Genomic DNA, 24,168 nt, shown 5'->3' with positions numbered 1-24,168 from the left:
ACTAAGTTAAAGGACAAAAGACTGGGAGAAAATATTTCCTCCACATATAATAGATAAATAGTATTTTCCTTAGAGGTGCACTGAATTTATTTTTGGCTGAATACTGAACAGCCAGCATTAAAATCAATAAACAACCTAAGGCAATGCTGAATGTTCCCACCATAAAGTGACCTTCTGAGATACAAGAATAAACACGAAATTTTCGTTTAAGAATTTAAGTAATACTATAACATTATTATTAAAAATTAGAGGGAACTCCCTGGTGGCCCAGTGGTTAGGGCTCCACGCTTTCACGGCCGTGGCCCAGGTTCAGTCCAATCCCTGGTTGGAGAACTGAGATCCCACAAGCTGAGCGGCCAAAAAAAATTTTTTTTTAATTTCATGAAAAAAATCAGATATGTTTTTAAAGTTTGTCACAGTATAATTTCTTAGCACTGCCAGCTGCTAGGAGACTCCTCTGCACACTTGCCAGACTTAGATGTTTTCGCCTGATGAAAAGCATGTTTTTCTTTGGCTGTCTATCCCACTGTGGGTTACTCTTAGTGGAGATTTTGCTATGAGGTCAATACGCTTTCTTTTTTCTCTAATGGTAACAGAAAGGTGAAGACTTACCTCCTCACCCCCTAGACTTAAAAGATTTGGCTCACGGCGATCACGGTGCAGTGTCCCTGCAGGTCCTCCCACAAACCGGAGCTGTGTGCAAAATGCTTAAAGACGACGTCTTCTGGGTATTTCAGAAGCCAACAGAAGCCTTTTGCCCTCATATTTTTATCTCTAATGTGTTTGCATTCATTTCCTGACTCACACAATCATTGGACGCACTACTTTCTCTGCCAGCAGCCGCTGGTTGTTACAAGTGCTTTACTCTCAGTATCGGTATCTGCAGTGGACAATCGTAAGGCCCGTTTTGTGCCAGAAGCCTTCTCCCTTACGATAGCTGCGCTCCCATCTCACTTTGAGCGTTTGTGTGAATACATGTGAAGACGGTTCCAAATCTTTTCCTTGTATGTCATATTGTTTGTCTTCAACTGAAAGAGATTTTCAGTCCCAAGTTAACATTCATCATGCTTACCAATATTTTAAAAACCAGTCTTCAGATATTAGTAATAATCCGAAAGATGATCTGTATTTATTAAATATGATGGTAACCTGATCCTTGATCTCCACAAGTTCAGCAAAGCTCAAAATAACATCAAAGGAGGCATTTGTCTGTTCAGTCCTCCAAAGACTAAAGCAATTTTGGCTGAATACTGAGGCCAAAGCCGAACTTCCAGTGCATGCTTAATATTTATAATATATAAAATACTCCTTCATGATAGTAAGGAAAAAATAGGCAAAAGGCATGAACAAGCACGTCACAGGAGAAGAAATACAAATGGTGAACAAACACAAGAATATGTTAAACCTCAGTAGACATCAAATTATATCCAGATACAACGACAGGGATTTTTTTTTTTTTTTTTTTGGTTACCTTGACAAAAACAATTTTTAAAGATTGGTAATGCAGTGTTAGGGAGAATGTCCAGAAATAGGATAAATTGTACATCCTTTTATTGAAGGGCCGTTTGGCAGTATTTGGCAAAAAGTTTAAGTGTGTACTGTACTCTCTGGCCCAATACTGTCACCTAGAAGAATCTACCCTCCAGAACGACACAAACCTATGCTCAAAGATGTACACAAGATGGTAATACTAGTCCTGATAGCAAAAAATCAAATCTAATGTATCAATAAATGTGCATCAGTAGGGGATGGAAAAATGAAAGCTGAATAACTGTGCAAAGGAGTGCCCTATAATTATTTAAAATAATAAGCTAAGTCTATTTCTAGTATCTTAGAAACACAACTACTGTATATTGGCCCAGAGGAAAGTGCAAGTTGCAGAACCGTGTGATTCCCATTGGGTTTAAATATAAATAAAGAAAACAGTCTGGAGCGGTGAGCATCCAGCCATTAACAGCAGTTACCTTGAGATGGTGGGAAATTGAAGGGAAGAAGGTCGTATTCTTTACATCATACGTGCTTCTTTATTATTTGAATTTATTATAATGAGCACCAATTACTTTTTAATTTTATAAAAGATTTAAATAAAACTAGGCTAAACCAAACCATGGAAGAAAAGTTCCATGAAAGACACAAAAAAGAGCTATTCCTCATGGCGAGGCAGACCCACAGAAAGCCTCCAGTGACTTGGTGAGTAAGTGCTCATCATGGGGATGGTGGGACAGCTGGAGAAGCGGCAGTTTATAGCCTCGAAGAATCCAAGACATGGCAAAGTGCTAACCACAAAGTTCAATAAGAAAATAATTAAGTTAGGACCTCCCTGATGGCACAATGGTTAAGAATCCGCCTGCCAGTGCAGGGGACACGGGTTCGAGCCCTGGTCCGGGAAGACCCACATGCCGCGGAACAACTAAACCCCTGCGCCACAACTACTGAGTCTGCGCTCTAGAGCCCGCGAGCCGCAACTACTGAGCCTGCGTGCCACGACTACTGAAGCCTGTGAGCCTAGAGCCCGTGCTCCGCAACAAGAGAAGCCACCACAATGAGAAGCCCGCGCACTGCAACAAAGAGTAGCCCCCTCTCGCCACAACTAGAGAAAGCCCGTGCACAGCAACGAAGACCCAACGCAGCCAGAAAGGGAGGGAGGGAGGGAGGGAGGATTCCTGCTTATATACAAAAAAATTAAAAAATAAGTAAGTTTAAAAAAAAAGAGAAAAGACAAGAAAGCTGTCACACGCTCCATCAGGTCCCCTTTACTGACTTGCTAGTCGTGTGTAGAGAAGAAACTTCTGTGATGAGCCAGCATATCGTGCTACAGAGGGACACCTGCCTTATGGAGTAACTGCTCTTTCTGGCTGTTATTTTGTGTGTTCCTTACTTACTTGTCTTACGTTCTTCTATCCATTCATACATCGCAGTAAACATGGGGTTAACGAGAGGGAAACGGACACAGAGGGACCCAGGCAGAGTCCCATGAGGGCAGGAGTTTGCTTATTTAGCACTAGTTCTGCAGGACCTGGAACATAGTAGGGACTCAGTGATAGTTTACGAATGACTGAACGCGTGGGCTCCAGCCCCCGTGGGAAATGTAGACTGTACAGCAGACAGACAACTAAAAGGCAGCGTTCTCAGCACAGTGATAGAGGTGCGAACAGACAAAACAGAAATGGGACACAGAAGCCTGCTACAAAGCCCCTAGAAGCATCCCCAAGGAGGCCATGCCTGAGCTAAATGTTGAGAAATTCGTAGAAGCCCATCAGGCAAAGGACGTCGCAGAAGCAAAGGTGCAGAGAGCTTATTGGAGGGCTTATTGGAGAGGCTGCGAGTTGTTGATTCTGGTTTAAAGCATGGATGGAGAAGGCTGGAAAGATGAGGTCTAGATCGTGATGCTCTTGGGAGCCATGCTAAGGACTTTGTTGGTTTTGGTTTTGTTTTTGTCTCATTTATTTTACTGAAGTATAGTTGCATTACAATGTTGTGTTAATTTCAGGTGTACAGCAGATGATTCAGTTACATATATATACACAGATTCTTTTTCATATTCTTTTCCATTACGGTTTATCACAGGATATTGAATATAGTTCCCTGTGCCCTACAGTAGGACCTTGTTGTTTATCTATTTTATATATAATAGTTTGCCTCTGCTAACCCAGCCTCCTAATTCATCCCTCCCCTATCATCCTCCCCGTTGGCAACCACAAGTCTGTTCTCTGTGTCTGTGAGTCTGTTTCTGTTTCATAGATAAGTTCATTTGTGTCATATTTTAGATTCCACATAGCAATGACATCATATGGTATTTGTCTTTGTCTGACTTACTTCATTTAGTATGATAATCTCTAGGCCCATCCATGTGGCCGCACATGGCATTATTTCATTCTTTTTTATGGCTGAGTAATATTCCATTGTACATATGCACCACATCTTCTTTATCCATTCACCTGTCGATGGACGTTTAGGTTGCTTCCACATCTTGGCTATTGTGAATAGTACTGCTGTGAACAGTGGAGTGCCTGTATTCTTTTGAACCATGGTTTTCTCCAGATATATGCCCAGTAGTGGGATTGCTGGATCATATGGTAGCTCCAGTTATAGTTTCTTGAGGAACCTCCATACTGTTCTCCACAGTGGCTGTATCAATTCACATTCCCACCAACGGTGCAAGAGGGTTCCCTTTTCTCCACACCCTCTCCAGCATTTATTGTTTGTCGATTTTTTGATGGTGGTCATTCTGACCGGTGTGAGGTGATTGTAGTTTTGATTTGCATTTCTCTAATAATTACATGCTAAAGGCTTTGGATTTTATGGATTTCACCTGAAGAGAATGTCTTCAAGAGGACAATAAGATTTATATTTCTTTTAAGGTGCACATGAATATTCATTTTCCTGTCTTCATTTTGAAAATGATAGCAGAAGTTTTGTATGTACCTGACAATAATCAGTTCATTTCATTCTTATAACAACAACTATAGCAGCTTCATTTTGCAGTTGAGAAAACCGAGGCACGGAGAAGTTAAGTCCTTTGCCTGACATGACACAGTTATCGGTGGAACCGAGGTACAAAGGCAGGCAGTCTGGACCCGGAGCACACCCCCTTTTCCATCATACTGGACTGGTTTTGTTTGTGTTTCTTTGAGAATATATGTGTTGTCTTAAGAAAAGGGAGTCAGCATTTCTTTGCCATGTGATTTCTCCCATGCCACCTACCAACCAAGAGAGAATGTTCTTTGTCCTTGCAAATGGAATCACTGGGCAGCTCGGCCATCTGCCCGTCGTTCTCCGCTCCCTCTAACCACTTAGCTGCTTCTTACCCCCTTTAGTCTTTTTTTTTCTTTTTTTAAATGTTTATTTATTTATTTTTGGCCGTGTAGGGTCTTCATTGCTGCACGCGGGCTTTCTCTAGTTGCAGCAAGCGCGGGCTACCCTTGGTTGCGGTGCGCGGGCTTCTCATTGCGGTGGCTTCTCTTGTTGCGGAGCACGGGCTCTAGGCACGCAGGCTTCAGTAGTTGTGGCTCGCGGGCTCAGTAGTTGTAGCTCGTGGGCTCTAGAGTGTAGGCTCAATAGTTGTGGCACACGGGCTTAGCTGCGCCGTGGCATGTGGGATCTTCCCAGACCAGGGCTTGAACCCGTGTCCCCTGCATCGGCAGGCGGATTCTTAGCCACTGCGCCACCAGGGAAGTCCTTTTTTTTCTTTTTTAACATCTTTATTGGGGTATAATTGCTTTACAATGGTGTGTTAGTTTCTGCTTTATAACAAAGTGAATCAGTTATACATGTACATATGTTCCCATATCTCTTCCCTCTTGCGTCTCCCTCCCTCCCACGCTCCCTATCCCACCCCTCCAGGCGGTCACAAAGCACCGAGCTGATCTCCCTGTGCTATGGGGCTGCTTCCCACTAGCTATCTACCTTACGTTTGGTAGTGTATATATGTCCATGCCTCTCTCTCGCTTTGTCACAGCTCACCCTTCCCCCTCCCCATATCCTCAAGTCCGTTCTCCCTGTTTCCCTCCTTTCCTGGACGGGCTGTGAACCCTTCTGGTTTCCAGTGTTTCCAGTATAGCCCCCGTCACGGAGAGGTGAGCCTTCAGATGGGGTTGCAGGAGTCGCCTGAGCCTTTCTCTTCTGGAATCAAAGGTGCATGTAACACGAATCTCCAAAAAAGGGGAGGGGGCAGAGCACTGAGATCGCCTTTCACTCACTTGCAAATAACCATGCTTGCTGTTCAGGCGCCTGGCGCTGTGTAGGGAAGCAGAGGTCAGGCAGGAAAGTAGAGGAGAAGGAGGAAGAAGATGTGTCACCCGTCATCGTTATTTCATCCCTGGCGTATCTGTATCCAGGAAATGTGAAACCCAATAACAAGATTCAATCTCACTTCAAGTCGTAATTATAAATATGCTACAAAAGGAGTATCTCATTCCACTAAATTCACTGCAATGATCATTGGATATAATTTTCTATTCAGTTACTGGTAGTCTTAACTTTTTTCTGTCCAACAAAACATTTTAGCATTTAAGAACTATTTGATTGATAACACATGATTTTTAAATTCCTTCATATTATACCTTTATTCCTTCATTAACACTTTAAATTTAAGATTTGCATAAATTTACAAAGATGCTCACACAATAATGTTCTTCACAGCATTGTTTATAAAGCAGAAAAAAAAAAAAAAGGAAAGAACCCAAATGTCTCTAAACAGAAGACTGGTTATTAATTCAGGTTAATATTTTAAATGATGCGCAGGAAATACAGTCAGTGTTTTATAAGAACTTTGTATGGACTATAATCTATAAAATTATCAAATTACTGTGTTGTACACCTGAAACTAATATAGTAATATGTCAGTTATACTTCAATTAAAAAATTAAATCAAATAAAAATGATCAAGTAGGATATAATTATTGAGTGATTTTTTTAAAAGTTTTTTAAAAACTTTTAAAAAAAGTGAGTTTTTTTTTAAATACAGTGAGTTTTTTAAAAGTTTCCAAAAGCAGACTATGATCTTTTTTTTTAATTGTATGTTTAGAAAAGAAGTCTGGGAAGATGTAAGTCAAAATGTTAACAGTACTCTCAGTGAATTTGCAAACGGTTTTCACTTACAACTTTCTGTCCTGTGTACTGTGTGAGGTGATTTTTTGAAATTGTTAATTATTATTTTTATATTTAGCATGTATAATTTTGCAGATGGAAAAATATTTCTCTTTTCAAAATCGAACTTGAAAAGGTATTATAAAAGGAACTCAAAGGAATTTACTGCTGATTATTTAAGCGTACCAAAAAATGTCTGCACAATGCATGTGAGTTTTATCAATAACACTCTACCGTGTTTTTGAGGTTTTCCCCTCTGCCCCTGTTGAAATAGTATAGATGCTTTTCCCACCCCACTGTCTCCTTCTCCCTCTCCCTCCTTTGAGCTGAAACAGCAGACTCTTGTTCCCAGTATGCCCACTCTCAGTGAGGGTAGATTTGCACTAGAACATTAATGTCACTGGTCATTCTTCTGACATTAAACCTGTCCTTTACCTCGACCAGTTAAGTCAGGAAGTACAGATGGCTCTTTAGCGCACATCACTAATGTAGAGTGTGTTTAACCAAACAGCTGTCTTGAGCGATGTAGATGTAAGCTCTGTTGAAGGTGCCCAAGTTCCGCCCTAAGGCTTTGCGTTCCAGAAATTGAAACAAGATGATTTGTTTCAAAGGTGGAGAAATGTGACTCAGACCTGTCTTTGGCCCTTTTTTAGACTCTATAGTCTGAACTGAAAGACAACATTTTTTTTTAAATATCTTGCCAATCCCAGGTGTTTAGTGTCTACATCTGGTACTGCTGATTTCAATTATCTTGAACCCTGGCTCGGTTAGTTGAAGTGATAGAGTTTCACCATTTGGCAAGTGAAGGACAAGAATCACAGAGAGGCAGACATTCCGAACACACCCATTGACTATCATTGTTTGTGATGTAAGTGAATATAAGAAACTGGCCTCTCCCTAGAATAATTGTAACAAACTTAGCACAAGTCCAGGAAAACTTAAGTGAGGTTTGTTAAAACTTAAGCAAGTCTTGGGGACTCCCCTGGCGGTCCAGTGGTTAGGATATGGCGCTTCCCCTGCAGGGGGCCCAGGTTGGATCCCTGGTCAGGGAACTAAGTTCCAACAAGCCTCTTAGCACAGCCAGAAAACAAAAAAGAAAAAACAAACAAACAAAAAAACATGGTGTGGGCTTCCCTGGTGGCGCAGTGGTTGAGAGTCCGCCTGCTGATGCAGGGGACACGGGTTTGTGCCCTGGTCCACGAAGATCCCACATGCCGCGGAGCGGCTGGGCCCACGAGCCATGGCCGCTGAGCCTGCGCGTCCCGAGCCTGTGCTCCGCAACGGGAGAGGCCACAACGGTGAGAGGCCCGCATACCGCAAAAAAAAAAAAAAAAAAACGTGGTGTAATATAATGTTAGAACTGTAACAAAATTAAAAAAATAAAAGCAAAGTCTTGTCGGGAGGACTTTCACAAGCTTTGTTATCCTCAGCATCAACAGATCACTAAAAGGTGGTCTTCCTGTTATACCTTGGTTATTGTGAAGGTGTGACCTTGAATGTCTTACTGGGTCTTAGACTCTCAGAATCTTCCCGAGTTATGAGGTGGTAGTAGACCACAAACCCACTTCCATATTCTTTACCTATTTTCTTTTTTTCATATTTAACGTTAGCTTTTGCTAATATTTTTCCTTTTTCCCTTTTGGTTCTTTCTTATCCACGTGCTCTAATACCCTCAAATTCTCGACACCAAAAATACAGGAAATAAAACTCAGGGAAGAAGTGAGATTAGAGAATGGAGGGAGACGGGTGGATTCTGGGATCTCCAGAAACGTAAATTACATTTTTTTTTGTAGTTGCTTTGAATTGTTTTCATTAACCGTTGATCCCGTCTGGGTGGAACAGTGTCCCGGGAGACCTGCAGTCAGGGCCCAGCTCCAGCCCTGACGACCCCTATCCTTAGGTTGCAGTTTCATCCCGTGCCAGCCCTCCCGTGTTAAAGTTTTAGGACGTGGTAGGTCAGTGAGGGTTAGCTGTGACTAACATCGATCACTGTTTATGTAGTAGAGGGCTCTGTGGCTTTGATATTCCCAAATATAGAGGCAGAAGCAGCCTGTCGCCCTGTGTCACTAACCTGCCGCTGGACCCCTGCCTGGGCAATAACCCAGGTCAGGGAGTTGGCCAGGCTTCCCCCGCCCCCTTCCCCCAGGGGATCGTATCCAGGACCCTGCAGGCCCCGCCCACAGCGCACCTGCATCTTCTCTGTGAAATAAACATCTACCTGAAAACCAGGGGAGGAAGAGGGGGAGAAGCATATGTATGGTGGGGACAGAGAGAGTCACGCTCGTCCGGAGACGTGACAAGAGGCAGCAGTCAGAGCACAGGCAGGCGCTCCTCGGGCGGCGGGGGTGAGATGTGGTCTCCGGGGCAGGTCACTTGCAGGTCATGGCAAAGGTGACCTTGTTCCAGGGCGCAGCATCTCGCCTCCCTGCCCACACCTTGAGCCAGGGCCAGCTTTCCAGACACTCCTCTCTTCCCTGGCTTTGAAGAGGCCAAGCTGCTGGCGTTGACTGACTTCTGACTCTGCTTCCTTTCCAGCTGACCCGCTGGTGGGTAGCATCGCCACACAGTACATGACCAACAGGGCGGAGCACGACCGGATGGCCAGGCAGTGGACCAAGCGGTACGCCACATAGGGCCCTGGCCCGCGGCACACTCACCAAGTGCATCGGGCCCCACACCTCGGCTCTGCTTGTCTTATTTTTATCACCTTTTGAACGGTTTTGTGATGGAATGTCATCCATCCCCCACCCTCCCTTTCCTTTGCCCCCCACCCCTTCCCGTTTTATTCCCTGTTTAATTTCTATTAACTTGAAAGATCTGGGTTTGTTTTTTTTTAATCCCACCTCCACGTGGATGGGAACTTTTGTTTTCAGTGCAAACAATGTCAGATCTGTAATAATATGAGCTTTCTTTCAAAGCTTCGTATTCCTGTGTGGTTCTGTTATTTTGTTGTTCGTTTTCTTTGGATCCTTTTTCCCTTCCTGTGATCTTCGGGAAAACATCAATTCAGAATTCTATCTCGTTTCTACTTCAATGTAATGCTTAGGGTTAAGTTTTTTGTACTGAAGTCTTTATCGGTGGGTGCATGCTACTGGGAACCAGATTTTTGTACAAAAGCTTCAATCAGAATCACTGTGCATTACTGAGACTCTGTTTATCACTGGCCTTCTGTCCCCACACAGAAGACTGCTGGATTGAACAAAATAATATGTATTTTGATTTACTTAAAGTGCTTGTAAATTTCTTAGGGACCTGCCACTTTTGACTGTGGATCAGTTGATGTACACTTGTATTATTAAAGCACTCAATAAATCACTGTGGCTGACAAATGCGTGTCTGGTAACCCAGCGTTTGCTTTGCATCCTGGTGACCAGCAGAGTTCTCCATGCAGCGAGGCTTGTCTAATTCAGTTATGGATTCAGGTGTATTTTTTTTCATCTCAAGCCTCTAATATTTCCTTGCAGTTGATTTGCTTGGCATGTGGAATTTCCCCAGCTGTCAGTAGCCTGATGATTTTATGGTCGTTTCCAATCATTCTCGTTTTTGCATATTGGCTTCACATTACTTTCTCATGGACATCTTTTCTGTTACAGCCTTCTTGATGCAATAATTCAAACATGTGACGCCAAGAGTAGGGTCCTAGTGAAAGTGAGGTCTGAGCTGATCGTTGCGTTAGACCACTTCTGGACTTATTCCTCTCTTCTTTTTCCTCTTACGATGGTTATAGTGATTGCCCTTGAGTTGGGAGTTTGTTTTTCCACCATAATTTTAGTGGCGGAAGTAAACTCAACTCGTATCAGTCATGGTCAGCGTATTCAGTGACAAGAGTATGTCTGTGTGGCTTTGACCTTCAGGCTATTTTAGGTTTGCAGCTACAGGAAGCTGAGGAAACTTGTGTGTGGTGCAGCTTGAAAACCACACTGACATGCTCTTTAATATTCAGGGTTCTTTGTGTTACAAGGCCCGTTGGAAACTCCTGCTTCTACTAATTATAGTTACAAGCCCACCATGCAGCCTGGTCTCATTTAAGGAACATCTTTCCTGCGAAATAGGATTGACAAATGTCAGTCATTTACCTCTAAATAGTTCTGACTTCAATTTTAATATCGTTATCAGAAACATTTTAAATATCTGATTCAGAAGATGCCGTTTTTATTGGGTTTTAGTGGTTCAAAAGAAATCCTACAGAAAATACATTTAAATGTTGAAAGTGGGACTTTTAAACCACAGTGCCTAAGGATATTTTTAATAACGATTTTACCATTCATTTTATTTGAAAACAGGTTCCAGCTTACAGAACACCATACGGCCTCGGTTACAGCTACTCAAATCTGTAGTTGTAACTAGAGTAACCACAGACAATATGTATGAATGGGCACAGCTGTGTTCCAATAAAACTTTATTTACCAAAGCAGTCAGTAGCCAGGTTTGGCCCGTGAGCTGTATGTAGTCTGCCACTGCCCGTTACAGACCACCATAGACTGAGGGGAAAGAGTCAGATAACTATGTGTTTAACATTTCTTCCCTTAAAATGTTATAAATTTAATTACTATAATACAAGACTGATGTTTAGAACATTACCCAGACTATCTTACCGCCTACAGACTTTCTCACCACCAAGGTTTATATGTTTAGTTTAATACTTTAGATTAAAATATTCAACCCTGAAAGCATTGAATCGTTTTAATATGAAATTTTATTAGACTGATTTTTTTTTTTTTACTTTTGACTGATTAAACCAGACTCATGATATTAATGCAGACTTTTATAGAGAGTATTTAAATTCCGTTTGCCTTTCTTCTTTTAAAATGTCAGCACCATTGGACACACATTTTAAATGATGTTTCTAATATATTACATCTACATCCCCAATCTGGTTGTACTTTGGATCATTTTAAAACATGTGTTATTTAGGAGACAGAGATTATAACACCTCTAGTAGGAAATCCTATCAGAAATCCATGTTTGCTATTCCATGATCAGGTTTTCTATCAACTTGATATGAAGAGTCTATACAACTTCTTTCCCCATGTTACGAGCTCCAAGGACTTAATGACAAACAAATGTCCCTTCCCTTCAAACCGTGAAAGCTGGAAAAACTCCAGAGAGACCAGGAGACTCTTAGTTGAGCCTGTTAAGTCTAGATTCCAGATTAACATGGTAATTTTATTTGACATCAGAGCAGGCAATACAATTCTAATACGTTTTCGATAACACTTGTGAAATAAGATTTGACAGTAGCTTAGCTCTCAGAAAGCTAAATGGTTTTGCTAATAATTATGGGGATAGCATTGACTTTGTACCCTATTATTATTTAACTTTCCAAACATACTATTGCTAGTTGTATTTTGTAGCTTTGTTAAATAAAAAGTTGGCAGATCCTTGACTGAGGCAGGACCACTGGTAATTGAGAAAGTAGTTTAAAATGGTATTTATTGATCTTAAACAATTCAGAATGTTGTGGCCTTAATTTGTCGTAAAACTGCAAAGAAATAGAATGGTCCTCATGTGTTCTTCTGCAGGAATCCACTGAAGATAGCAAATGCAGGAGTAGTTGATCTTTCCTTCTTATTCCAAGATTAGAGAGTAAATCTAAAAGTTTATCCTGAAATACTGGTTTGGGAATTAGGGAGAAAGGAAATATTTATTCAGAAGGTACTATACACCAGGCCGTATGCGTTACCTAATAAATACCTTCGCCCAGCCCTGTAGGGTGTAGGTGGGTGTCACGGTCCGAACGTTTGTATCCCCCAAAATTAATGAGTTGAAATCCTGATCCCCAAGGTGATGGTATGAGGAGGTGGGGCCTTTGGGAGGGGATTAGGTCATGAAGGTGGAGCCCTCGTGATTGGGATTACTGCTCCGAGGGAAGAGACCCCAGAGAGCTCCCAAACCCCCTTCCATCATGTGAGGACCCAGTGAGAAGCTGCGGTCTGCAGCCGGGAAGAGGGCCTTCACCAAAACCCAACCGTGTCGGCACCTGGCCTTGGACTTCAGCCTCCAGAACTGTGAGCAATATATTTCTGTAGCTTATAAGCCTCCTAGTCCGTGGCATATATAGCAGCCTGAAGAGACAGAGACAGTGGCCCTGGGTCCTGCACAGCTAACAAAGTACTGAAGTGAGAGTTCCACCCAGGCATGTGACAGCGGAGCCCTTGTTGTCAACTACAAAACCACACACACCTTTCTCCTAATGACGAGATCATACTATCAAGATAAACTGGCCTAATTCAGTCTTAGAGTCCAGGGACTGTACAGTTTTAGGTGCTGGGGGTCTTGCCATCTTCAATAAATGGGAAAGAAGGTTGTAGGAAGTGTGGCCCTGGTGTTAGATGGGAAACCAGGCAGTACTTCCAATCTTAGAGCTGCTGCCTTACAAACTGCCCAGCCCGGGGGAGACATCACTTGGAAAAGTCCTGAACTTCTCTGCATCTCAGTGCTGTGATGAAAGTGCTGTTAACTATTACCAGGCACGGCAATTTTTTGAATGTCTCCATAATAATTTGTGCTTCAGAAAGAGATACATTTGTAGAGAACAGACTGGTGGTTGTCAAGGGGGAGGGGGTGGGGGAGGGATGGAGTGGGAGTTTGGGATTAGCAGATGCCAACTATTATATATAGAATGGATAAACAACAAGGTCCTACTGTATAGCACAGGGAACTATATTCAATATCCTGTGATAAAACATAATGGAAAAGAATATTTTAAAAAGAATGTATGTATATATATATATATATATGTATGTATAACTGAACCACTTTGCTGTATAGCAGAAATTAACACAACATTGTAAATCAACTATACTGCAATTTTAAAAAATTGATTAAAAAAATGAATGAACCAACAGCGATAGTCCATACTTTATGCAGACTGAAAAAACGAAAAACAAGATATGTTTGTAATTACTATGGAAAACAGTTGAAATTGTACAAAATGGCCCTACCAGAGGATCCTGACTTACCCATGTCTTTTATTTCAAGGTGGCTTTATAACCTGTTAACATGTCCCCTCTGTACAGGGCTCTCAGGTCCGTGGCATGGGCCTCAAGCCACACAGGCACGTCCCATACCCTAAACTGGTCCTGTAATTGTCCACAGAGGAAAACTGGAGCACTCCGAGTTCGTCTGCTGAGCATGGCATTTCCAGCTACATCAGATCTGGGAGCTCTTGGAGTTGAGACTGGCCTCTGAGGACCTCCCATGATAGCCATGCATCTCCCACATCCAGGCTTCCCCTGGGAAGCTGGCTGGTCCCTTGGGCCTGGAACACTAGGCCCCTTTCACACTCGAATTCCACCAGGATCACTGGTGATGTGCATTAGGGTAACCCGCTTACCCCAGTTTGGCTGGGACTTTCCCTCTTTTAAAACAGAAAGTCCCATGTCTCAGGAACACCCTCAGCCTGGGACCTCCCAGGACTGTTGGTTACTGGAGCTTTCATGCCAGGACTGAATTTCAGCCTAAGGTCTCAACGCATTACACAGGGCTGGTTGCGCTCACACAAATGCCTTATTTGAGAAAGTATTTTACTCAATGGACAGAGATCCTGTTAGAAAAGATGTGCCCTCCACGGCTTGAGGAATTCCTGTATATTCCACCCTCTCTGGCTTTCACACCCAGCCACATGCACTCATTCCCTCTGCTTCTGGAGGCAAATGAGTGAGTGAAACCAACTGCAGCCTTTCTTTGTATCTTCAAACATGACTTCAGACATGTACGCCTTTCTATGAGGAGTCTTACTACCAGTGAGTGGTCTGAAGCATAATCTGCCTTTGTCGAGGATGTTTTTAAGGGAAATTCCTGAATTTTAAAAATCTCTCATGTATGGGACCCACGCAGGAAAATGGAGGAGATAATGGGATCACCTGTCTTTTTTTCTCTTTTTTCGTGAGTGGATTTTTTCGAAATTTTCACTGGAGTATAGTTGATTTACCACGTTGTGTTAGTTTCAGGTGTACAAGCAAAGTGAATCAGTTATACATATATACACACATCCACTCTTTTTTAGATTCTTTTCCCATATAGGGCATGACAGGGTATGGAGTAGAGTTCCCTGTGCGACACAGTAGGTCCTTATTAGTTATCTGTTTTATATATAGTAGTGTGTATGTGTCAACCCCATCCTCCCAATCTATCCCTCCCTGCCTTTCCCTCCCCCGGTAACCATAAATTTGTTTTCTACGGCTGTGACTCTCTTTCTGTTTTGTAGATAAGTTCATTTGTATCATTTTTTTAGATCCCACATATAAGTGATACCATGTGTTGTTTGTCTTTCTCTGTCTGCACCTGTCTGTCTTGTTACCTGCTTATAGGTCCGCATACTCCAAGTGGGGGTAACCCCAGCTGCCCCAGAATTCCCAGTGTCAGGGTTTTCAGTTTTAAGAAAAACCTTACCCAATAACCTTGGTATCTTTTGGGGCTGATGTGACCCCTGATCCCTGCTCTGTCATGCCCTCCTCCCACTCACCCCTCTTAATTAGATGGGAGGTCAGAGTTCAGGATGACAGTCACATCCTGGTTGGTAGGAAATTTTAGGAACTTTCTGAGAACTTCTATCAAGCTATCCAACAGAAAAGTAACAGGTGCTTTACAGCTGGTGCTCCTGGACACATTGAGAAACCAGGCGAGATTCTCCTGCTTAATCTATAGCTCAAGGACAGCACAGAGGGCCAGAGGGGACACACTCGCCCGCTCCAGCCTGCCTCTGCTGAGGTTGCCTGGAAGCAAGATGATCACATTCTTCGAGGCCTGTTCAGCCTCCAGCTTGGAACTACTGGCAAACGTGTAAATGAAGACGCCCCGCCATGAACTTTGACGGTGTCAGCCTGCATCCTGTAGATGGACAGCTGACTCTATGTTCCTCAGCCAACAGCGCCCGAGTACTAGGATTTAAAAATCAAAGCAGGGGTCACGTCCCCAACATGGTGACATAGGTCGTTCCTGGCTTCCCTCCGCCTCACGAGAACATCTCACAACTCTTCAAGAGCAAGACAGCACTGAGAGAATCCCAGAACATGGGGTGAGGCTGAAGCACTCCTGCAGCTCAGAGACCAAGAAGGTAAGAGAAGTGGCCATGTGCTGCCCGCATGCCCCTCCCAGACCAGCACAGCTCCACGAGGAGGGGTCACCCCCGAGCCTGGGTTCCTCAAGTGGGAAGAGAGAGCCCGGGATGGACAAACAGCGTCCGCAGCATGGTGGGTCCTTTAGTGGGGTCCCTACTCTGCTCTCGGCCCACAGGGACTACAGGGGGATCTGGGGGCTCAACCACGAGGAATCTGGCTGTGATGCGGATGGGGGAGGGGCTTGCAAGAACCAGCTCCCGGATCTGGGGGGACCGAGTTCCTACCTGCAGGGCCCAAGCCCTCATCCCAGGCGGCGGCTGTGCTCACCGCAGAACCAGGTCAGGGATGCGCTCTGACCGCGGAAGTCGGCAGGGTGCAGATCTGCCTGGTTCGGATCCTCTTTGCCCACGCCCCACCAGAGGCCGTGGACAGTGCCTCCCAGCCCCATCTGACCCAAAGGGCTGGTGGCAACCCCTGGAAGCTGTGCGGCCCAGTGGTGCTCAGGCCAAGAGGCAGGCGGGCGGAACGGAGCTCCCCCAGGGCAAAGCCAGCACCGGGCCTGCTACACTCAGCCAGGGGAATCCATTCATAGTCAAGGCGGAGGGCAACTCCTGGCCCCTCCTCCCTAGAAAGCCTGTCGTGGAAATTGACAAGTAGCCTGGGGAGGCCCCGCCCCCTCCTGCTCAGGCAAAGGAGCTGAGACATAGCCACACCCACTGTGGAAAGTGTCTTCCGGCCCCATCTAACCAGTAGGGCCCACAAAAACCCCTGGAAGCCGTGAGGCCCAGTGGCGCTCAAGCCGAGAGAAGGGCAGGCAGAGCCAATGGTTTGCAGAGCAAAGCCAGTGGACCTGTCCAGCCAGGGGACTTGGGGCGGGGGCGGCTGGAGTGAAGACACCAAAGAGCTTTATCAGTTTTAGAGCTGCGGCTCTCACGGCACCCAGGCAGAGAATCTAACGTGCAGCCCTGTGTATCGCTGAATACAGCCTTCAGCCTGTCCGACCAGGGCGCCTAACCAGGGCACGTGGAAAGCTGCAGAGCCCATTCACCCGCCCCATGTAGACGGGCCCTTACACAGAGAGCACAGCCCGTGGCTTCCCCCGTCTGCAGAGCAAAATCAGTGGCCTCACCTGACCAGGGGATTCGGCGCACACTTAGGCCTGATTCAGGCCGCCAAACAACCAGCTGTGCAGGCCCTGGCCTGCTGCCCCTTCAGTGCAGGGAGGCTAATTCATTGCCCTATCTACTATTGGTTTTTTTTTTTTGGAATATAGTTGATTCACAATGTTGTGTTAGTTTCAGGTGTACAGCAAAGTGAATCCGTTATACATACACATATATCTACCTTTTTTAGATTCTTTTCCCATATAGGTTGTTACACGATATTGAGTAGAGCTCCCTGTGCTATGCAGTAGGTCCTATTAGTTATTTTTTATATAGTAGTGTGTATATATCAATCCCAATCTCCCAGTTTATCCCTCCCTGCCCCTCCCCCCACAAACAGATGTAGGTTTGTTTTCTACATCTGTGAGACTATTTCTGTTTTGTAAATAAGTTCATTCGTACCATTTTTTTAGATTCCACATATAAGCGATATTATATGGTATCTGTCTGACTTCACTTAGTATGACAATCTCTCGGTCCAACTGCGTCGCTGCAAATGGCACTGTGTCATCCCTTGTTATGGCTACTACTAAATACAGAGTCAGTCCTGAGCATCTAGTGAGCCTCAGAGAATTCGGACAACTGCGGAGCCCACGCTGCAGCCTCACTTGCTGAAGGTGAGGGTTCTCACGCGTATAGCAGCATTTCTCATCTGTAGACTTTTCTAAATCTTGGTCTTCTGACTGGAGGTGAAATTCTTTTAGAAGTACTAGTGTGAAAGGCTTGAGATTCTAGAAAGCTGTGAAAATTGTGTGCCTTTGGGCAACAAAAGTAGATTTCTGTAGCAGAACATTTAGGGCTTCTGTTTCTCCTTCATCAGCTCATTTTAATTTTGTGTTTGATGAATAAAAAGAGTGATCGATGGGTTCAAGATTCTGTATCATCATCGTTGTCATCATCATCACCACAATGACGACCCCTCCTTCAGCACAGGGCACTGCGTAAATATATGTATGTGTACGTATAATCTCATTTAATCCTTGCTATTATCCCCCGAGACGTATATTATCCTCATCATGCAGATGAGGAAACTGACCGGGATTTTAATAGATCCAAACTCCTGGACTTCCCTGGTGGCGCGGTGGTTAAGAATCCTCCTGCCAACGCAGGGGACACGGGTTCGAGCCCTGGTCCAGAAAGATCCCACATGCCGCAGAGCAACTAAGCCCGTGCGCCACAACTACTGAGCCTGCGCTCTAGAGCCCGCGAGACACAACTACTGAGCCCGCGTGCCACAACTACTAAAGCCCACGTGCCTAGAGCCCGTGCTCCACAACAAGAGAAGCCACCGCAGTGAGAAGCCCGCGCACCGCAACAAAGAGTAGCCCCCCAGTCACCGCAACTAGAGATAGCCCGCATGCAGCAACGAAGACCCAATGCAGCCAAAAATTAATTAATTAATTAAATTTTTAAAAAATTGATCCAAACTCCTGTAACTACTAAGTGGCAGAGCTGGGTCTCAAACCCACATCTGTGTGTCTGTGAAAACCAGCCGCAGGTGCAGCACCTCCCAGCCTGAGGAAACGTGATACGCATCGTTGTGGATTTACCAGTTAGAGAAGGAAGAAATTATTGGGTTTATACAACCAGAATCCTTGAATCTTGTGTTCAGGGGACCTCAGGTAAAGCAAAATATTGTATGTAGCTCCACCGGGTCTGAAAGCCCCTCAAAAGGAAAACAAGGAGAACAAAGCAGGAGGAAGTGAGAGGAATCCTCACAGTCAGTCTGGAGAGCACAGAACCAGCCACTCAGCCAGCCAGCCAGCCAGCCACAGAACACAGAACCAACCAGCCACCCAGCCAGCCACAGAACCAGCCACCAATCTAGCCACAGAACCAGCCACCCAGCCAGCCACAGAACCAGCCACCAATCTAGCCACCGAACCAGCCACCCAGCCACAGAACCAGCCAGCCACACAACCAGCCACTAAGCCAGCCACCAAACCAGCCAGCCACAGAACCAGCCACCCAGCCACAGAACTTGCCACCCACTCAGCCACAGAACCAGCTCCACAGCCCTTCTTTTCTTCCTTCTGGCAACAGGTTTCTGCTTTTTTCTTTCTTTCTTTCTTTGTTTTTTTTTTCAATCCGCATGGGAAGATTTCTAGTCATTTTGTAGCTGAATTCAATAGAAAAATAATGTTTATTCACTTCACAGCCAGTTTGGCCAGAACACATCTCTATTCCATGAAATAACGCATTCATACGTTTACGATTCAGAATTGCAGACACATTCCTTGTGTCCAGTGGTGTGTCAGACTGGATGAAATTAAATATTACTTTCCTTTTTCTTTGCTGTGGATTCACTCGAGTTGCCCTCCTTAGGTGGCACTGGTGCTCTTGGGAGAAATGCCAGCCTTCAGAGTAAAGACCTGGCCAAGCCAACCTCATAAAGCTGCAGTAGACCCAAACCAAGATGGGGGGGGTGCGGGAACAGTAGGTGGACCCCTCTCACACGCGTGCGTGCGCGCGCACACACACACACACACACACACACACACAATCTGGCTTCCTTTCTGCCACCTTCCTGAATCCGCTCACTCAAACCCGCTCACTAATCATCAAAGCCAACAGCATCCCCTAGCAACCCATCTTCAGGCCTCCAGAGCCTTCCATGCTCTAACCCTCCTTCCAGAGCTTCCCTTCCCTCTCAGCTCAGGTTTGATCCCCACCCCAAAGGCAGCCTTTCACCCTCGGAATGTCTCCGAGCCCCAGTTTTCTCGCCTTCTGTCTCACGTGACAATCTCATCTCGTCTGCTTTCTGGTGACCTCGACGTCACTCACCTGGCATCTCTCACAAACATCAGCTCTCAATTTCCAGCTTCCCTCAGAAAATGGCTACCTGGATATCCCACAGCACAGCAAACTGTATTTTTTTAGGTTGAACACATGCACTCAGTATGCCTGTGTTGCATCCGTAAACCATGTCCAGCTGCAGGAGAACTAGAGATAAAAGACAAAGTGCATCCTGCCGGGAACCAAATCGGCCTGACACCATGTACGTTTGTCCCCTAAAGGGAAACAGTCGCGTGACTGCCCTGCCGCGTTCCGCTCCAGAAGGAAGCACAGGCAGAGAGCATGGGCTTGGAACCAGGTGAGCCGGGACCTGGGCAGGTCACGTAGCCTCCCTCCCCACGTGTGCCTGTCTACGTGCTGGAAAGAAAAACACCCGCCTTGTTCCTCTCCTGTGTTCTTAACCCAGAAATAGGAAAGAGTTAAAATTGAATTAAAAGAGGAAGAGAAGGGGCTTCCCTGGTGGCGCAGTGGTTGGGGGTCCGCCTGCTGATGCAGGGGACACGGGTTCGTGCCCCGGTCCGGGAAGATCCCATATGCCGCGGAGCGGCTGGGCCCGTGAGCCGTGGCCGCTGAGCCTGCGCGTCCGGAGGCTGCGCTCCGCAACGGGGGAGGCCACAACAGTGAGAGGCCTGCGTACTGCTAAAACAAAAAAAAAAGGAGGAAGAGAAAAGTACACCTGAAACGAACACAACATTGTAAATCAACTATACTCCAATTAAAAAAAATTGTTTTTGATGTAAAAAATTAAAGAGGAAGAGAAAAGAAAATGAGTTAGAGGGCGTGGTAGAAACACTGGATCAGTGGAGAGTCAGGGGTTTTTCCCAAAGTTATTAATCCTGGTGAAATTTATTTCAGATATTTCACAGGTGCTTCTGTTAAGCGACCACCCCGCCTTCCTGTCTCTAGCAGGACACACGAGAAACTGTAACAGCAGCTGCTTTCCAGGGAGGGGATCCGGGTATTATAAGTTAGAACTGGTAAGAAAACGTCTTACCATCCACCTATAGCCCTGTGTGAATTTTAACCATATGCAATTACTATATTTTCAAAAAATAAAAGCTACCAACCAAACAACACAAAATTCTCTCCAGCGAACAGTTGCAGGGGGCCGGGGGGCGGGGGGAGTTAGGCTAACCATCTTCACCCAAAGTACACATTGTCTTTGGATAAATAAACCCAAATGAGCTCATAAAGATGCATGGAAACACCTGGTACAACCTCATCACCCACGAGACGGAGCCAAGATGCCGTGCAAACCTCATTTTTTGGTTGTTAATTTTTATTTAATATTGGAGTATAGTTGATTTACCCTGTTGTGTTAGTTTCAGGCGGTTTGGGGTTTTTTGTTTGTTTGAGGTTTTTTTTTTTTTTGCAAACCTCATTTCTGACCGACTGTGGGATGCCAAGAAGTGGGCGCTGGCTCGGGCCCTGGAGGCTCCAGGCCACCGAGGGGTTAACCGAAGTTAGATGACAGGATCAGGTTCCAGCCTTGGCCCTGGCACTGACTGGCCTTCACCTCTGTGGCTCTTCACCTCTGGGACCACAGGAGCCCAGGAGAGCCTCTGGAGGATGACAGGACTGGCTGCAGGTGAAATCCGGGAACAGTGTGCATGGTGACAACATGAAATGGATAGAGGGCTGGCACGATGGTCCTTAGGATGGATGCTCAGGGCAGCAGAGGAACGTAACACTTGTTCATCAGTGACTGAGAGCTTTGCGGGCTTTAGTCCATCCAGCGTTCAGAAACCTTTATGAGCTGAGGGCTGTTTTCGCCCCTGGTTTATAGGTGAGAAAAATGAGGCTCAAAAGGGTTCATTAACTTGCCCATCATCCTACAGCTGGGAGTTGTGGAACCGGAATTCAAACCCAGGCCTTCCAACCCCAAAGCCTATAAAGTTTATTCAAAGACGTATTTAATAACAATTTAATGTCAAGTACCCTTGAATTCTTTTTTTTTTTTCATTTACAGTATTTCAAACTTTTTAAACCTACCATAAAAATGCACAGATCGTGGACGTTGATTTTGATGAATTTTGAGAATTGCATCCATCTGTGTAAGCACCACCCAGAACAAGATGTAAAACATTTCCTTGATCCCAGAACATTCCTTTAAGCCTTTTTCCTGTCAGCTCCTCTCCCGACCCCCAGGGAACACATTCTGATTTCTATCTCTGCGGTTTGCCTGCTGTCAATTCCCTACGATTGGAGTGTGTCATCTGCTGTGTCTGGCTTCTCTCACTCAGCACGTTTTGCGAGATTCGTCCAGGTTATTCGGAGTATTGATAATTCAAAGCACTTTTTAACTCTGATCCCCTGAGGGGCAGGTGAGTACTGTGTCGGTAAGACTTTTTTAGAGTATCAGTGGGCTGTCCCTCTTGGCTTTCTGAGAAGCTAACCTTCACCCTAGTCCAGGTGCCTGGGAGGAAATTAGCATCGGCTGCAGAAGGAAATCCAGGAGAAAGCCCCAGGTAACCACCGCCTTTTCTCGATCATGATGGTTGAATAAACTTTGCAACATAGTGGCTCTCAAACCACATTTTGGACGATAGCTTGTTGTCATTGTTGTTTTTTCCAGGGCAATAACTTTTATCCAACAGCACACTAAATAAATATGTTGAAATCGGTGATATTTTGACCTCCAGGCAGGCAAAAACACATCAGCCGTTTAACCAACATGACAGCGTCTCGTCAAAGAAGACCGTATGGCACAGATTTGAACTGTTCACCACGTTTGCACGAACCCCGTGTACCGGGCGAGTAAACCCGGCCAGGAAGATGCAGAGCAACACGTCCTGTGACTCTCGGCTCTCCTTACCACTGCGCGATTCCCACATCTCCAAGAACGCGTGTGCTCAGCCTTTATTTCTCCTTAGTGATGTTTATCTGTATATTCCTTGAAGTGCACCTTGAGAGCAAAGTAATTGTGAGCCCAAAGGTTGAAAACTTAGTGAAGAAAACATGAAGCAAGGACGAACTTATAAGGCACGATTCCCTCCCAGCCTCCTTCCCTCGACCCCTTTTGGTCCTTTGGTGAGTTCAGAAAAGACCTTTGTTACCTTACATTCTATGTCCAAACTAGATTTATATACCTTCATGCGTTGTTTATTACTTGTATGTACTTATTTTCATTGTACAATTGACAGAGTTTTCTACCTGTGAAAACGGTTGAAGTATCTCGGATTCGGAGAAAATACATCATGATTTTTTTTTCCCCACTAAAATTGATGAGAAAAAAATTTCTCATGAATGACTTTTCCCTTAGTAGCAAAATTTCAGGAGTGGATTAGGTGGTTCAGCAGGGACGAGTGGGTGTAGATTTCTGAATTTCCAAACTGGGATTCTGCAGCATGACGATCACCTTGAATTGTCTAAAATCCCTTTACACTCCTGGGGTCTGTGGGTGGAGACTTTCATAAAAGCAATGCAGGCGGAAAGGGCAGATAGAAGAACAGAGGCTCCTTGGCCCGCCCGGAGGTGGGAAAGAAAGGAGGAGAGAAAAAAGATAAAATTCGCAAAAATGTCAACCGTTACCGACCAGTGATCTTGGCCTCCTTAATCAATAGAAATTGACAAGAGGCCAGACAAGAAATTCAAGCATGGCTTTACTGGGGCCCCTGCTGCAGCGGGGGGGGGGGGGGGGGGGGGGGGGGGGGAGTGAGAACAAACAACAGGTTCCCTTGCTCGCTTGCTCCCCTAGTTGGGTGGGGTGACGAGCTGGTGAGGGGAGGAGTAGGTCGGGGGGTCGGGCCGGAGGTGTGGCTTAGGTGGTCTGCCCGCCCCTTTGGTGGTGTCGTGTGCAGGGGGCATGCGCAGTGCCCTGCTTTTGCTCCCGGCTCTTCAGAAGTGGCAGTTGGGGTTTTTGGTCTTTTTGTATCTTCTTGTCCATAATTTGCCCCAGCTGTGCACGCACGCAGCTATTTTTAGTGCTTTATGGTTTCTCTGTGTTTTGTTGCTGGAGGAGACGTTTGTCCAGGTGCAAGCACTGCAGCAGAGGGTCCCAGGTCCCAGGTCCCAGCCTGTCTCAAAACCGGGCACTGGCTCTATCGAAGAAAACCAGGCCAGGCCCAAAGGAGGGAGGCCCTGGCAGCTAGCTCCCCTGAAGCGTCCTCAGATGCCACTGCCGGGGCCCGTGGCCTGGCGAGAGCCCATCTTTCGGGACCAGAGGTGCTGCCCCAGGCTCAAGATCCTTGGTCACAGCGGCACAGACCTCAGAGGACATTCCCCCGGGACCTGGAGAGAAGGACCTCACCCTAAGGACCCCACCTGCAGGGCAAGCCCCCGACACCCTAGGCGGGCACTCACGATGTGCCCTTTCTCAGCTCCTAATCCACAATCAATGCCCCCAGGACAGCGCCCCCTGCAGGTAACCACAGACTCTGAGCACACAGTCGCAGGGCAGAGGGGGTGTCCAAGGAGAGTGCGAGGTGTGAGCCACAAAGCCCAGCTCCAGGAGGCTGCAGGAAGAGTGACCCAGGTCCTAAGCAACAGAGACATCAGGGGACGGGGTGTGTGTGTGTGTGCGTGTTCCCGGGGAGGGTAAATGAAACGTGACCTAGGAA

The 24,168-nt window shown here is 45.6% G+C and overlaps 1 protein-coding gene across 3 annotated transcripts in view; it reads left to right on the top strand.

Annotated features, from left to right (window-relative positions):
* The window catches only part of LOC116753107 (ubiquitin-conjugating enzyme E2 E2), a 353,959-nt gene extending 344,040 nt beyond the window's left edge, over positions 1-9,919 (top strand). For all 3 annotated transcript variants that reach the window (XR_004349683.1, XM_032630612.1, XM_032630614.1), the window contains one exon: positions 9,124-9,919. Coding sequence is in view for 2 of the 3 variants with exons in the window: in XM_032630612.1 (XP_032486503.1) it covers positions 9,124-9,221 (98 nt within the window). In the remaining variant the exon portion in view is untranslated. The remainder of the gene's footprint in view (positions 1-9,123) is intronic.
* Positions 9,920-24,168: the final 14,249 nt, after the last annotated feature.

The sequence above is a fragment of the Phocoena sinus genome, chromosome 4 (genome assembly GCF_008692025.1).
Source record: "Phocoena sinus isolate mPhoSin1 chromosome 4, mPhoSin1.pri, whole genome shotgun sequence".
Classification (NCBI taxonomy): domain Eukaryota; kingdom Metazoa; phylum Chordata; class Mammalia; order Artiodactyla; family Phocoenidae; genus Phocoena; species Phocoena sinus.
Note: the sequence above shows the minus strand (reverse complement) of the source record. Positions and strands in the feature narration are given on the sequence as shown.